At 40.4% G+C, this 15,917-nt stretch overlaps 2 protein-coding genes across 6 annotated transcripts; one reads left to right on the forward strand and one right to left on the reverse strand.

Annotated features, from left to right (window-relative positions):
* Positions 1 to 599: 599 nt before the first annotated feature.
* Positions 600 to 10,293, forward strand: birc2 (baculoviral IAP repeat containing 2). 3 transcript variants are annotated; one of them, XM_080435425.1, is made up of 13 exons: positions 600 to 1,500; positions 2,338 to 2,618; positions 3,406 to 3,714; positions 4,794 to 5,100; positions 5,945 to 6,044; positions 6,297 to 6,375; positions 6,570 to 6,618; positions 7,121 to 7,363; positions 8,203 to 8,301; positions 8,571 to 8,726; positions 8,932 to 8,991; positions 9,235 to 9,441; positions 10,065 to 10,293. In XM_080435425.1, exons 1-12 carry the CDS (start codon positions 1,407 to 1,409, stop codon positions 9,426 to 9,428), a joined length of 1,971 nt encoding a protein of 656 aa, XP_080291551.1. In that variant the 5' UTR covers positions 600 to 1,406; the 3' UTR covers positions 9,429 to 9,441; positions 10,065 to 10,293. The 3 variants fall into 3 exon arrangements, with proteins under 3 accessions (XP_080291551.1, XP_080291550.1, XP_080291552.1); XM_080435424.1 differs by lacking the exon at positions 10,065 to 10,293 and having other exon boundaries at positions 9,235 to 9,711; XM_080435426.1 differs by lacking the exon at positions 10,065 to 10,293 and having other exon boundaries at positions 8,950 to 8,991; positions 9,235 to 9,710.
* A 904-nt stretch (positions 10,294 to 11,197) lies between these two features.
* On the reverse strand, positions 11,198 to 15,196 carry rpl23a (ribosomal protein L23a). Of its 3 annotated transcripts, none has more exons than XM_080435715.1 (6): positions 15,144 to 15,196; positions 13,561 to 13,741; positions 12,654 to 12,830; positions 11,718 to 11,787; positions 11,467 to 11,511; positions 11,198 to 11,259 (listed from the first exon to the last, which is right to left on the reverse strand). In XM_080435715.1, exons 1-5 carry the CDS (start codon positions 15,166 to 15,168, stop codon positions 11,497 to 11,499), a joined length of 468 nt encoding a protein of 155 aa, XP_080291841.1. In that variant the 5' UTR covers positions 15,169 to 15,196; the 3' UTR covers positions 11,198 to 11,259; positions 11,467 to 11,496. The 3 variants fall into 3 exon arrangements, with proteins under 3 accessions (XP_080291841.1, XP_080291840.1, XP_080291839.1); XM_080435714.1 differs by having other exon boundaries at positions 11,198 to 11,237; positions 11,496 to 11,511; positions 15,144 to 15,187; XM_080435713.1 differs by lacking the exon at positions 11,467 to 11,511 and having other exon boundaries at positions 11,198 to 11,254; positions 11,714 to 11,787; positions 15,144 to 15,187.
* Positions 15,197 to 15,917: the final 721 nt, after the last annotated feature.

Raw genomic sequence — 15,917 nt, forward strand, 5'->3', positions numbered from 1 at the left:
TGATGCCGTAAAGAGGGGATTTCCTTGTTCTTGCTGAGATAGTTATTGTCCTCACAGGGGACTTTCATTTCATCAAGTGGAGTTTATAATATTCTAATGGAAGCCTAAACTCCCACGAAGGGGATGCCCACCTGGGGGGGAGGTTTGAGAGTTCATAATCATTGGCCTGTGTGTGTGTTGTGTGCGCGTGTGTGTTGTGTAATTCATGTTTAACTAATTAGTTATGTTTCGACTCCAATCATTGTTGTCACGGTTAGAGGGTACGATAGACACTATGAAATGCTCATCTCCCAGGAGTGTACTAGAAAATCTGTCAAACTCGGATCCTGGATGAGTATCGTCCGTGAGCAACATCCCCGTTTTTTCATTTGAGCATTTCTCATCTCATTGTTTTAAAACTGAACACATTTTATTTTGTAGTAAAAATAGAAATTCTGTGCTGCAGCTCTATCAATGGAGGTGAGGAGAGGAGTGACATGTGGTAATGCTGGCTGGACGGAGCAATATGCTGCTTATCATTCTGCTTTGAATTATTTATCGGCAGGACCCAGAGAGTATGTATGCTTGGGTTACCATGGGCAACAGTGCCCATGGTAACCCAAGCATACATACTAGCTGTGGTGGGAGAAGTACTCAAATATTTTACTTAAGTAAAAAGCAGCAATACCACAATATAGAAATACTCGGTTACAAGTAAAACCCTGTATTCAATTTATTGGCATCAAAATATAGTTGCAGTACTAACATTTGTCAAACTTCTTTGAAAATATCAGATCTTCAAGCTCAAGGATGTCAAATAATTGTTGTGGAGTAAAAAGTTTTTTTAAAAAAGGCTTTTGGGATATAGAAATAATAAATACAAAAATAGAAATACTCAAATAAAGTAAAAGTACCTCCAAATTGTACTTAACTACAGCACTTGAGTAAATGTTTCACCAGGAGGGAATAACACGCCATCCCTCCCAGTTCCACTCCCTTTGGTAGGAGACACTAGTGTAGCCACAGAGGACGCCTTCCCCTGCCGGCTGCTCACCTGTGAACACAGCTAATTGTGTTCATTGGAGCGCCTAGCTCTGCCAGAGGAGGAATCCAAATCTAGTCTCGTGATGGGCAGGTACTGCTCCATCCGCCCGCGGACACCACCCTTTGTTTCTTTCTTTCATACAATTACATTCTCTTCATGTCATGAAACTAGCACAAAAGTTTAGTCATTTAACTTGGAAATACCCATGTAATTTTTTCTACCACATGCAATTTCTACCATTTGTCTCTATCTCAATATATGTGTGTGTGAGTGTGTGTGTGTGTGTGTGTGTGTGTGTGTGTGTATGAGACATCCTGGGTATTCTCAAACCTCTCCCCCCTATTGGAGGGCATCTCTTCTTTAAGTCATAAAATCTTTGAAAATGGAAACACTTCTTCAGCTGAAAAACAACCAATTTCTGATGGGTCTGTGTCGCAATGGGCCTCCACCAGACCTGCAATACGACAACTCCTCAGGTACAAAATGTTTTATTTCTTTTCATCATTTTACTTAAACAACATATATTATAAAGATACACAAAGTGAAACCCAGGCTAAAGAACTGGAAGAAGGGCACATGGGCATTAAAATAAAATGAGTTACAGCGGCTAGCATACTTTTTTTCTGAGCGCCTCTTACACATGCATAATCATTTCCTTTAACCCTTTCAGACCGAGAACGTATCTGTGTCATTTTAGACTTCTTTGGCTATTCAAAAATAGCAGATATACAAGCTCATAGCGTGGTACCGAGTGTCGCGCTATGAGCTTGTAGGTCTGCAATTTTTTGGGAAAATGTGTGCAAATCTTTGAATATCTATTTTTCCATAGCGAACATTTTTAACTCTATTACAACTTCTGGGGGGTCCCTGGAACAAAATATTTTTGAGATGGCCAAAATTCATATACTTTTATGTGGTCCTTGACATGAAAAAGTTTGAGAACCACTCATTATAGCAACATCATTTTTTTTTCTTGATTTAGAAGACATTTGTAGAATCCCCCAGAAGCTAGAAGCAAGATTTGAGTTACAAATGTTCGCTTTGAAAAATATATATATTCAAAGATTTGCTCAAAGTTTCAAGATTTTTCAAAAATAGCAGATCTACAAGCTCATAGTGCGGCACTCGGTGCCGCGCTATGAGCTTGTATATCTGCTATTTTTGAATAGCCCAAAGAAATCTTAAAATGACACAGATGCGTTCCCGGTCTTAATGGGTTAAAACTCAACTTTGTTTTCTTCTTTATTGTGTGTGTGTGTGCAAATTAGAATACATCGATTGTCTCTTGAACACAATATCTTTTACATCCGCAGAGCTCTTTCGCATCTCTACCTTCGCCCGCTTTCCCACCTCGGGGGTCACGGAGCGGAGTCTGGCGAGGGCGGGTTGGTTCTACACGGGCGTGGGCGACCGAGTGCAGTGTTTCCGGTGTAACGTGACGGCAGAGGGCTGGCAGGCCGGGGACTGTCCCACGGAGAAACACAGACAGCTCTCTCCTTCCTGCTCATTCATTCAGAGCCTTCCATCCACAGCAAACCTCCTCTCCTCCTCCCACTCTGCCTTCTCCCCGCTCCGCAGTGCACCAGTCATACCAGTAAGACATGAAAAAGTAAACGTGAGGATAAGGGCAATAAACATAAAACAATACAATAAACAGTTCTTTCGAAATGCCAATGATGGTTGATGACCGCTTCATATGGCAAGACAGTGACACTGCAATTTCTTTCTGTTGGAAAAATGTTTCAGACATTTAAAAAAACAAGGTATTCTGGAACTGTGCAGAACCCATAGGTCTGCAAATGAAGTCGCATGTCTCATGTCTAATTGAACCATTGACCATTACAACTGCATTTACCTTGTATAGCAGTCCTTACATACGTACAATATATATATGTTGTTTTTTCCATCAATATGGTGTAACCATGTGTTTATATTTAAATTCTGAAATGACTGAAATATAAAGCGGCTTAGTACTGCGCTGTTGGCATCTCAATTCATCTCATAAAAACCTGTGAACATCTGTGGTGTTAATTCAACTTGTAATACTGAGTGTTTTGACATTTGTAAACGTCAGTGTAAAGTGCATTCCCTGTGTTTTTCATGTAACCTGAGAAAGCAGCAGAACAAAGTTACAATGAAAAACAACTAAAAGCACTTGACGAGAAGACATGCGGAAACAGATTTGGGAACAGAGAACGAGAAGGGACTGACATGAAACCGTGGAGAATCATACTACTACTCTGTCCTAACAGCTTTTTTGCTGTTTTTCATTGATTGATACAGCTTGTACCTATTTACCTTTTGTAAAACAAAATCTTATTTTAAGAATCTAGATTACATTTTTAAGTGTTCTTTTTGTTATGTTTTATGTTTTCCTCTAGCTTTCTGGCCCAGGCCCTGCCGCCAACCCTCCGACAGGAAGCCAAGGAGAGGAGCCAGTGGCAGGCTACCTGAATATGGGCTTCTCCGCACCACCACCCTCCAGCCCCCTCAGCTCACGCGGCGTCGAGGACATGTCCCACCAGAGGCCACCCACGTGCCACAACCCCAGCATGCGCAGAGAGCAGGAACGCCTTGACTCCTTCCACTCGTGGACTCTCTCTATCATCACTCCGTCAGAGTTGGCCAAGGCTGGCTTCTACCACCTGGGACAGGGGGACAGAGTGGCTTGCTTCACTTGTGGAGGACAGGTGCGTGAAACCTCATACATGTTGGTGGCTTCTCTTCACCGGAGGACTGTGTTGTGATGGATTAGTTGTGTTGATAGATGGGACAATGTGTTGATGTATATAATGAGCTTTCAATTACCTAATGTGTATTGTCTGATAGACATATCTAATATGTAGTTTAGGGATATTATAAACTGATGTTATATATAATATAACATCAGATTTGATTTAACATTTAATTGGTTATAGAAGTGCTTGGTTCAAATATGAGACGCACGCTGCTTTTCTTGCCACAGAGCGTTGCCGATGTGCAACCCTACTTAGGCCCAGAGCTTCAAGGTTAATGTTAACTTTATCCTGTTGGATTTATCCACCATATGCATCAAATATCCAGTGTTGCTGGCTTTCATGAAATCTATTATTGTAACATCAAAACAAGTGGCATGTTATGGGTATCCTAATCCCAGTTAAATTGAAAGGCTTGGCTTGTAAAATAAAGTCTTTGCTCTGAAATCGTAGCTGATGGACAAAACTGGGAAACCTCAAGGCAGTTAAAAACATTTCAGAACAACAGATTTGGTGTTGTGGTGGCTGAATTTATAGATTGCTAAATGTTTGTATAATTGTGTAGTTATTTCCATTATAGTCTCTGTTCACCTTGTAGGCTCTCTGTAATGAGATGGTTGGCTTCGTTCACTACATTACTGATGTCAGTTGCTCTACATAATTGATGCAGTTGCTTTGTCCAAGGCCCATAATGATGTGCACTTTAATATTAATTTGTATATGAGTGCACTGTAATATTAATTTGTTTATGAGTGCACTGTAATATTAATTAGTATATGACCTCATGTTACAGTGAACGGCTGATAACCCCAAACACTCATGTGTCTTTACAAAAAAATGCCTATCTCTACAGTTTATGTGAACCAGCAAGTGTTTCTCATTTACAAGAACTTTTCTCTAGAGAATTGCTCAACAGTGTGTGGGTCAGTTTATAAATATGTATCTACTATACATCTGTGTATTCAAATAAACAGAACCTCTATTTATGTAAATGTGTCGGGGAATATGCAAATAAACCATTTACTTATTTGTAGCTGAGTAACTGGGAGCCAGGCGACAGGGCTGTGTCAGAACACCAGAGGCATTACCCAAACTGCCGCTTCGTCCGAGGGGACAGGGCCGACAACGTGTCCCTGGCTGGGGCTGCCGGGGCTGGGCCTGGGGGAGTGGCCGCGGCGGTAGCAGCGCCTGGAGCCTCCCAGCCGGGAGTGACGGCTCTCAGTAATGTATCCAACCCAGCCATGCAACAGAGTGAAGAGAGACTGCTCACCTTTGTAAACTGGCCCTCTCGCATCCCTGTCCGTCCTGACCAGCTGGCCAAAGCCGGCTTCTACTACGTAGGTAAGGACTGTGTATCAGAGCAGAGTAGTCATTTGATGTATCATGTAGTTGATATTATAATAATACATGCACAGGTCCAGTGTGATTGTTATGGCTGTGCCTCACTAATACACTGTTAAAGAGGTTATAATTTCTCACCGTCTGTACTTTAATGACTGGAATTAATGTACTGTTCTTGTTTTACTTTGTTTATTGGGTTTTCACAGAAGCATTTATTATTGAAGCAATTACCAGTCAGGGAATAGTTTCATATTTTTCAAATTCATGACTAACGCACTGGAATGGAGTTAGATAGGGCATGACTTCGTAGCTAACGCATTGGAGCAGAGCTAGGGAGGGGATGACTTAATTTCTTCTTACACTTGTTATTTCTTCTTTGGACTTTCCAATGAAAACAGCAATTCCCTTTATTTTAACGACAGTGTAACGGTTGCAATTTCTAGACTTTATTAAAGCAGGAAAGTCCAGCTGAATAAAAATTACCGGTTTAAACACGATGGTTTTGACATACTTAGAGCTTCCCCCCTAAATAAGCCAAAACAATGAATAGGTCACCGCACTACAGTACTAAGAAAGCATTGACTCCCCCTAACCGCTCAAACCCTATACTTGGTTGACCGGATTCCCATGGGTTCTATACTAGGCCCCCTCACTCTACGTTAAATATCTTTGCTGAAAACAGTTCACAAGCTCAAAGTCATAGTGTGTCACTTTGCAAACTTGGAAATCTGCTTTTGCAGAAAATATTAGCCCCAGAATGCTAGGGTTCAAGTGGTTGATCCCCCAACACCTGTTTCTTCTTACTTGACATCAGATAATTGAACTGTCCTGCATTGTGTTTCAGGTCGTAACGATGACGTGAAGTGTTTCTGCTGTGACGGAGGACTGCGATGCTGGGAGTCCGGAGATGATCCTTGGGTGGAACATGCTAAATGGTTTCCCAGGTAAACACAGCTATTTAAAATAAATACTTTATTATGCGTCACTATATTGTTACATGGTTACAAAGTCCCTTGAACAAAGTAAACCCTGTTAAAAGTGTGTTATTATAGCTATCAATATTAGCTGCACTGTTGTGTCAGCACTAACATTATTGTTAACTTCATTACTGCAGGCCAACATAGTGAATTAAATACATAAATAAATAATGATTTTTATATAAATGTGTTGATTCATGTTCCTCTGGTTTATTGCAGATGTGAATACTTGCTCCAAGAGAAGGGACAGGAGTTTGTTCATCAGATCCAGGCTCGTTTCCCTAGACTGTTTGAACAGGTTGGTAGTGGTACAGAACCTCCCACCTTTCTTGACTGGAATGATTGGCATTTGAATGCACATATACAGCTGGCATTTCAGGCAGTGAAATTCTCTTCTCCGAGCATCAATAATCACTTCACCTTATTTAATTAAGTCAAAATAAAAATAAGTCAAGAATAGATAATAGAACTGTGTGTGGGTTCTCCTTACAGCTCCTTACAAATGGAGACAGCAGCTCCAGGGAGTTTGTGGATCCCCCAGGTGAGCATGAAACAATAAAAATAGATCTTACAAGAGTAGCAATTAAATCTTGCACAAGAGTTCTCCTTGTTCCTTTGAGGGTAACAATTGACCTGCCTTGCATCTTATTCTTTTATGATTAAGTCCATCCACTTAGGTCTTAGCTTAGTGTAGTTTTTATCAGACATCACAAGTCGATTGATTGACGTTTTTATTAAAACACAGAAAAGCTTGAGAGCTTATTTCTATCGTGGTCCTTTGAATGCAAATGTGTGTAAACTAAGTACCATGTGTTTGTGGGGGGTGTAGAAGAGACATACAGAAAGATACAATAATAAATACATTCATACAATTTCCAACGTAATAGACAACTAAAATGATAAAAGACAGCATGTATACCACCCCAGTAATAATAATGTCTGTATAGGGGCACTCTTAATGACCATATTCACATGGCAGCCATTTTGTTAATGGCTGCCAAATATATAAAATATGGTCAACTTTTGCCCTCTCTCTCTCTTAGTGGTGCACCTCGGTCCGGGCGAGGAACGCTCTGAGGATGCAGTCATGATGAACACTCCAGTGATTAAGTCTGCCATGGAGATGGGCTTTGAGCGCAGCCTGGTCAAGCAGACGGTCCAGAGTAAGATCCTGACCAGTGGAGAGAACTACAAAACAGTCCAGGAGTTGGTTTCGGATCTACTAAGTGCTGAAGACCAGAAGAGAGAGGAGGAGCGGGAAATGCTGGCGGAGGCCATGGCGTCCGGTACGACAGACCTCCATGTTTTAAACGCAGTTATAAGTCCCTACATTTACATTGTAGGGTTTTAGCTGGCACTGAGTGACATGCTATAGCTGCAATATCAGTTCAGCAAGCTTCACTACACCAACAGTATAATCAGCCATAGTTAGTAGTAGTTAGACGTACAGGTCAGTCAGGTCAGAACTCAGAACCATAGTGCACCACCTGATTCGGATGCTATCAATACATTGAATGGGACATTATCACCTTTTATTAGACCATTGAATGGGCGAAGTAGGCGACATACTGACCTACCAACGGAGATGACTTAAATAGTTCAGTTTCGGTTTTGGTTTTGGTTTTGGACCATGACGGAGGCGCACAGTCTCAGGCGAACTGTCACCCCGTGAAGGACCACCGAGGGAGCTAAAGCGACAGAGTTGCCGTCCTGAACGGTGTGACGTTCGCCTGAGCCTACTCAGCGCCGTTGGAGTTATGTACCGATAGGCACAGAATCGTAAATATTGTTGTGGGGACTGCTCCGCCTCCAAGTAGGTCAGTAGCTCCTGATTACGCCCAATGAATGGTCTGACAAATCGCGGGTAGGTCTGTATATCGCCTACTCGTCGCCTACTCGCCCATTCAATGGTCTGATAAAACGTGATAATCTCCCATTCAATGCATTGATAGCATTCGAAGCCGGTGAGTGCGCAATCTCTTATCCTGACCTAGGGCATTGGGTAAGATACCAGAGAGTGACAGGAGGGATAACGACAAGACCTTACTGTATAGGACGGGTTGAAGAAGTTTTTTTCCTATTCTTTATAACGTATAAATACATAATGTAATTTCTATTCCCTCAGATGGGTTTACTTTTCTGAAGAGACACCAGGCTGCCCTGGTCCTGCGCCTGAAGAGCGTTGAAACTGTATTGGAGCATCTGAGGGGTGAAAATGTCATAAGTATGTTTTGTAATACCACTACATACTGTACATCTTTAATGCAATTTTTCCATCTGGATAACTGCTGGAGAAAAACGACATAATACACATGACGCACGTCCCAATTCTGAGCATTTCATAATAGACGAACATTGTGAAAACAGCTGATCTTTATTTCTTGTTCTGTCATTGACTGTTGTCTTTCCTTTAGTTTGAATTAATATAAAGCACACTGAGCTGCATTTCGTGAATGAAAGGTGCTGTACAAATACCATAAATCTGTTCACCAGCTGCTGAAGAATATGCCAGCCTCCAGGCACAGACGTCAGTCCAGCAGCAGACAGCTCGTCTGATAGAAATAGTCCTAACTAAGGGCAATGCTGCCGCTGAGGTTTTCCGCAACTGGATCCAGAAGAATGATGTCCACTTGCTCCGAGATCTCATGGGTACATACATGGCACTTACACTTTTAACCATTTCATTGTAAAACATTTTTGTAAGATTTTAGATTGGTACACGCACTATCAGTTAAGATTAATAAAAGCATAAACCACAATAAAATGGAACCAAACAAAACTATACACATAATAGACGTTAGAGTGGGGTATAAATCCAGAGTGGCAGTAACTGACTGGTTTGCAATTTTGACAGTTTTCTCTGCGCTTTCAGCCCAGGCAAATGAGGCTACATCACCAAGTCAAGATCTCTCAGGTATGTACAGTATATATATTTCTTGGGCAAGTGCATAGTGCCTGGAAATTGTTAAAATGTGTATACTGTATATACACCGTACATAAACACATTGATTAGTTGAAAGTTCACTTTATTAATTTTAACCTGCCTCAGGGTCAGAGCCAAAGAACAACAGTTGTAGTGCAACTTTTACTACAATGGCTAGATCTAATAAACATCCATGTTTCTGAATTTCCATGCCATCTCCACCTTTTGATGTAGACCTACCTATGGAGGAGCAGCTACGTCGCCTGCAGGAGGAGCGCACCTGTAAGGTGTGTATGGACAAAGAGGTGAACATCGTGTTCATACCATGCGGACACCTGGTGGTGTGCAAGGAGTGTGCCCCCTCGCTGCGAAAGTGCCCCATCTGTAGAGGCTTAGTGAAAGGGACAGTCCGAACCTTCCTCTCTTAATTTGGACGCCATGTTAAAGGAGAATTCCGGACAAATTAAGTGTTATCTTTGATGTCTCGTTACTCACCTACCGATGTGAAAAGTAGCGTTCTTTTTTTTCATATATTCCCCTGTCGTCATTTTTTAAACACCCTCCGTTGTTATAATGGGAGCGTGAGGGTTAGTGAAGTTCGTCTATTATAACCGACGCAATGTTATTTTTTTCTCTACTACGATTCATTGTAGAGTCTCATGATAGTCAAACATGCGCTGAAAATTCCTGCGAGCCTGCCGTTAATGGCGAACGATTTAACACTGGTTGCTTGTTTCCAGAATCTGGCAACACGAGTTGCCAGGTTCTGGAAGAAACAAGCAACCAGTGTTAAATCGTTCGCCATTGACGGCAGCCTCGCAGATAGTTTCAACGCATGTTTGACTATCATGAGACTCTACTATGAATACTAGTAGTGAAAAAAACAACTTTGCGTCGGTTATAATAGACGAACTTCACTAACCCTCACGCTCCCATTATAACAACGGAGGGTGTTTAAAAAATGACGACAGGGGAATATATGAAAAAAAAGAACGCTACTTTTCACATCGGTAGGTGAGTAACGAGACATCAAAGATAACACTTAATTTGTCCGGAATTCTCCTTTAATGTTTAAAGTTTGTTTCCTCTAGTCTACTCGACTAAGCAATACCATTTTAACTTACAGGGAGAAATAAGTTCAAGTTGCATATTTATTTATTCCCCATTTTTTACAACTTGTCCCTTTGGCATACATGCCATTAAGATCTTGTCTGATTATAGAAACACTTGGATTAATGTCTGTCACTAATCTGTACTCATGCAAATGCCTTTTACCTGTCAAATAAAAACTACAAAAATATTTCACATCTTGAAGCTGGTCCTTTGATGGTTGGCAAGTCTGGGCAGAGTTATGTTTTTCTCATAGAACATGGGAATACGCCTTGACACCATTACTTAACCCAGGGGGTGTCCAAACAATTTTTCAAGGGGCCATATTTGAAAATACCTTATGGCCAACTGCATCTCCTAAGCTTTGGAGTGAGGTGAAAAAGGTGACATGTTTTCTTTCGGGTCAGGTGTCACACATTGCCCTATTTGGGTTCAAAAAGGTGACTAGCTGAAAAGTGACACTTTTGCATGTCTGCTTTGGACCAACAGTTTGATAGGCAGTGTAGCCAAATGTAAGCCTCATCTGTGCACGAAACAAACAATTCAGCCTTTTTTCACCTGCATGCACTATTGCTATTCTATTTACACTCAAATTGTCTTTTTCTAATGGCAGTGTAGCCCAATATAACCAGCTGTAAAAAAGCTGTACATTTTCTCTTTCACATCTTCAGAATGTCAACACAAGAAAGCTTTGGGCATGCCTGCCTTAACCATTAAAGCGGGAAAGCATCAGTGTCATATTGTTTTTTAATATACACAATTCTTTGGCACAACATTTTCAGATGGGGTCCTTGGCACGAAAAGTGTGGGAATCACTGATTTAAGGCATGTGTAGAATCGGTCTCAGGTCTTAATGGGTTAAAACGTGGATCACTGGCTTATTTCAAAACAGGCCTGAAAATCCACCGGGACACTACGAAAGAGGTGTGGTCTTTATTGTTGTCTTATGTTGATGAATTGGGGACCACAATGGAAACGAGTCCTCAGGACTTTTTTGTCATCCTAATAAAGTAGACAAATCAACTAATGCTTAATTCTCAAGATTTAAAGCAAAGCATATAAATCATTCAAAGACACTGAATCAGACTCAAGTTTTTACAAATATTTATTCAACATGCCTCTTCAGCTACAGTTTAGATGATGCCTGATCTGGAAGGGGAAAAAAAGAAGGTATTAGATATTGTCCCCAACAATATGCACACTATACAGAATACAATTCTGGCATCAGTGGTTCCTTTGTAATCATCACAGGCAGTCAGACGATCTAAATTAACATCACTTGCACAGAATCTTAACGAGTCTTTCTAGATAGTGAAATATTTTGGTTTAGAGGATAGTGTGATCCAACCGACTCACCTTGTTTGCAACATCCAACGCAGCTACAGTTTAGATGATGCCAATCTGGAAGGGGAAAAATTAAGAATTAGATATTGTCCCCAACAATATGCACACTATAGAGAATACAGTTCTGGCATCAGTGGTTCCTTTGTAATCATCACAGGCAGTCAGACGATCTAAATTAACATCACTTGCACAGAATCTTAACGAGTCTTTCTTAGATAGTGAAATATTTTGGTTTAGAGGATAGTGTGATCCAACAGACTCACCTTGTTTGCAACATCCAACGCATCGTAATCTGGAGCTAGACGAACGTACGCCTTCTTCTCACCATCAGGCCTGCAGACAGGAAGAATGACGAAAATATAAGGCACATAGGTCAGAGACGTAATAATCATTTTACTTTGAGCAAACTGGTGCTGGAGAACGTACCTGGCAGGGCTTGGAAATGAGACTAATTAAATAGGACTATTGCAGACTATTTTACATTAATAACATTGTGGGGACGACCATTTATCTTCAAAAAATATAAACACATTTTCACAATAAGATTTTTGATCAGTAATGCAGAACCAAGTAGGTAAAAGCAAATAGAACAACTAGAAGAGTCAGGTAAGTTCAGAAATGCAGCCTTAAAACCAGGAAAAACACTTAAGCCATCATCAAACCATTTAACACTTAACACCATAATTGGTCCTCAATAATGATCATGTCACAATTTCCATCTACACACCGTCTCATTGGTGGGCTACGGACAGTTCAGTAACATCTACCCATGAATGACATCGATGGGGATTCTAAGCTAACCATTAACCAACTACAGCTTTTCTCTTCCTGGAAAGTTAGCATGCTGAAATAGAAGCCAATGTTCTTGCATCAATTTAAAAAATAAGCCTACCAATGAAATCATTGGTAGGCATTTCTGAACTGTCCACCGCCCTACTCTTGAGACAGTAAGTAGACAGAAATGGTGACATCTTATAAGCATTAGTGAGAACATCTAAAGACAAGATTTAGCCTCATCACAATGTCAAAATTAAAGCACATGCCTACAAATTATCAAAACAACATTCACCCTCATCTCAATCATTCATAACTCTTCAGAGTTGAATGACTGAACCCTTGTACTGTTGATTAATTTAGCAATCCTGGGTTGAAGATGCAGGTTTGTGTTCTATTGAGAACAGACTTATCTAAAGTCATACCTGATGAGTGTGTTGACTTTGGCGACATCGATGTCATACAACTTCTTGACAGCGTGTTTGATCTGGTGCTTGTTGGCCTTGACATCAACAATGAACACCAATGTGTTGTTGTCCTCGATTTTCTTCATGGCCGACTCAGTTGTCAGGGGGAACTTAATGATGGCATAGTGATCCAACCTAGAACAGGAGCATTTTGTTAGGCTGATGCATCATAAAAACAAGTTTAAAACCATTTTCAAGGATGATTAGCTTGAAATTATTGCTTGAGACTAAATCTCCATAGTATAGGATTATAAAACGAGGGGATGCAAACTCCAACTCGTGTTTAACACTCCTGGAGCTTTCGCTAATGACTCTTGATATGAATGGTTCTTAAAGCCGGACTTAAGTTTGATATCAATTTTGACTTATAATTGTTCCCAACACTGGACCATTACAGAGAACTTTGGTAAATGATTGTCTTTGTTTTAGTTAGTGGGTTTTAACTTAAGTCTGTCTGTTATTCGTGCGTTTTTTTAGTATACGAGTGGATCTACTGTATAGCTATAAGCCAACACTGATTATGCTGTGCTGGTTCAATGTTAATAGAGAACTCGCTACAATATCCGTTTTGCTTATTGACCACCAACATGGCTCGTCTCCCTGTGCTGCCATTTCCAAATGCTTGCATGAAGACAGACCAATCCCCATCATTTTATAATCCAATGTCCCTATAGTTTTATTCTACATGTTGCATTATACTTCTCAACATACTGAGCAAATACGGACATGACGTCTCCGTTTAGGTGCATCAGTAGTTTAAAAGCTAGAATCATTGATTTCATACTTTGATCGCTGTTTGCCATCATTTGCACCGTCCAAGTCATGTCAACTTTAGTGGTCCGACGCATCAGGCCGGGGTACTTACTTGTTCCTACGAGGGGCACTCTTGCGAGGATACTTGGGCGTTCTGCGCAGACGTAGGGTCTTGGGGCGACGGAAAGTGGGAGAAGTCCTGACCTTCTTCTTCCTCTGACTGTGGACTCCTTTCAGCACAGCCTTCTTGGCCTTCAGGGCCTTTGACTTGGCCTCTGTCTTGGCCGGGACAGCTATGAAATAAAAACAAATTGATGTTACATTTCTTGAGTTACAACTCATGCTAAAAAGCTAAATTTTAGATCATTTATACACTACTCCCCAACTTATATTCATCCGATTTGCTATATTTAAATAGTATAAAACAGCTTTTGAAATGTAATGGTGCAGTCTGGTCTCCCTTATAAAGACTTCAGGGTACCATAATGACAATGGCCGATTGAAGCCTAAACTGTGCAACATGTACCTGTGTATATAGGCCAATTTAGACACGTGGAAATTGAACAGACTGTAGCAGTGGTGTAAAGTAACTAAGTACATGTACTCAAGTACAATTGAGGTATTTTTACTTTCTTCAGTATTTACAATTGTCAATACTTTTACCTCTACCCCACTACATCTCAGAGGAAAATATTGTGCTTTCACCCCACTACAATTATATGAAAACTTTGTTACCAGCAGTTACTTTGTAGATTTTGATTATGATTACAAAATACTCCAGCCTTATATACATTTCGGCCATTTAAAATAGCAGATCTACAACCTCACAATGCGTCGGACATTTTCAAAAGATTTTTAAATACATCTTAAACTTGTGAAATGGGACATTCTGCACTGCATTCTGACATTCTGAGTACTTTTACTTTTGATACTTACAATTATATTTTGATGCAGATACATTTCCCCAAGTAAATTTTGGATTCCAAACATTTATATAACATAACAGTATTTCTACATTGCAGTATTGATAGTTTGATGAAAAATTGTGAATACTTTCCACCACTGGACTATAGCAATCCTAGCGTCACGCTCAAACACCCATCTACAGTGCCAGCAGCAACTCGACCCGAAATGTATCATTTTAAACAACGTAGTTTAGACCATGACCATAACTGTCATTTAACACGCTGAATGCTGCTAACAATCATGTTAATTAAGAGTAGCATTCTAGCTTCCTCAAGATCCGCGTCATTATGAGTGAGTTGTACACAGTACGCATGTCCATCTCACGTTCACGTGTGGCAAACAGACTGTCCACTACCGGCCTTCGTGTTACCATAATATCTCTAAACGTATTCACAGGGTACTACAATAAGAAATTACACGTATATAATTATACATCTGTTGTGACATCGAGGCTGACTGTAGGCGGCGGGCTGTTAAAACGGGTTTCTGACACCAGAATTAACGTTAGCAGGTTAGCTTAGCTTGCTAACGTTAGCGAAGCACCGCACAACGTTACCGACATGCGAGCTGAATTCTATCTTGAAAGATGTGTGAATTATAAACGTATTTAGACCCTCAAAACCACGGCGCTGAGACGGGTTGTGACGATACCCACATCAAACCGTATTGTGTTGAATAACATGGAGCATTTACACAGTTTATATCATAAAAACGTATGGATTGACAAACCTTCCTTCTTCACCTTCGGTGCCATGTTTGGAAAAGGAAGATTAGACGGGGTTTCCTGCAGCTAATGCACGGGCGAGATTTTAAGCACCGTCATATCGCGAGATTTCAAGTGCCGTTATATCGCGATATTATATAAAACCCCAAATAACGCCCACTATTGGTCATTAACCGTAATTACACCAGTATTGTGTCGTATGGATACAGATATTGATTAGGCAACTCGATGTTAAATTGTCTATTTTTGCCAAAAATAAATAATAAATGGGCACAACTTACCATAGCCAGCAAATTCATACACGTATTAGGTAATGATGATGAATTAATAATGAACTCATACATTAATTCATGATTAATTTATCATGAATTCATCCTTAATTCATGTTCATTAATGGTTAAGTCACTATGACTTAACCAAAGTTAATATAGCATTAGTTAAGGGCCACACATGGTGGGTTTATAGATCTGCTTTTTTCTGTGTCTTCTATGCCCAGGATGAGTGCTCATAGGCGGTTAGGTTAAGAGTAGGGAGGAGAGTTGGTCTCTGCCTGGTGGTGTTTGTTTCCAAAACTTCCATGTGGTGCATGGCTCTGTGTTATTAGGCTGACAGCCTCGGGGTCTGCCAAGTTGGACTGCCTCACGAGTCACTGGATAGACCTTTTTTTTTTTTTGCATCATTACTTAAGCTTAATACATAAGACAAAATGTGGTTGGCAAGATGAAAAAAATATTGGGTAAAAAAATGCATCACAATACATTTGTGTTAACAAAATGAAC

The sequence above is a fragment of the Gymnoscopelus braueri genome (assembly GCF_963280865.1).
Source record: "Gymnoscopelus braueri genome assembly, chromosome: 8".
Taxonomy (NCBI): domain Eukaryota; kingdom Metazoa; phylum Chordata; class Actinopteri; order Myctophiformes; family Myctophidae; genus Gymnoscopelus; species Gymnoscopelus braueri.

What these genes read in the sequence shown, in the direction of transcription:
- birc2 (XM_080435425.1), top strand. Translation starts at nt 1,407, where the DNA reads ATGGAAACACTTCTTCAGCTGAAAAACAACCAATTTCTGATGGGTCTG. An exon ending in GCTTCACTTGTGGAGGACAG is followed by an intron (nt 3,715 to 4,793) that starts GTGCGTGAAACC and finishes ACTTATTTGTAG; the next exon opens with CTGAGTAACTGGGAGCCAGG. An exon ending in ACCAAGTCAAGATCTCTCAG is followed by an intron (nt 8,992 to 9,234) that starts GTATGTACAGTA and finishes CTTTTGATGTAG; the next exon opens with ACCTACCTATGGAGGAGCAG.
- rpl23a (XM_080435715.1), bottom strand. Translation starts at nt 15,168, where the DNA reads ATGGCACCGAAGGTGAAGAAGGAAG. An exon ending in ACCGAAGGTGAAGAAGGAAG is followed by an intron (nt 13,742 to 15,143) that starts GTTTGTCAATCC and finishes TTTATTTCATAG; the next exon opens with CTGTCCCGGCCAAGACAGAG. An exon ending in AGTGCCCCTCGTAGGAACAA is followed by an intron (nt 12,831 to 13,560) that starts GTAAGTACCCCG and finishes CTCCTGTTCTAG; the next exon opens with GTTGGATCACTATGCCATCA.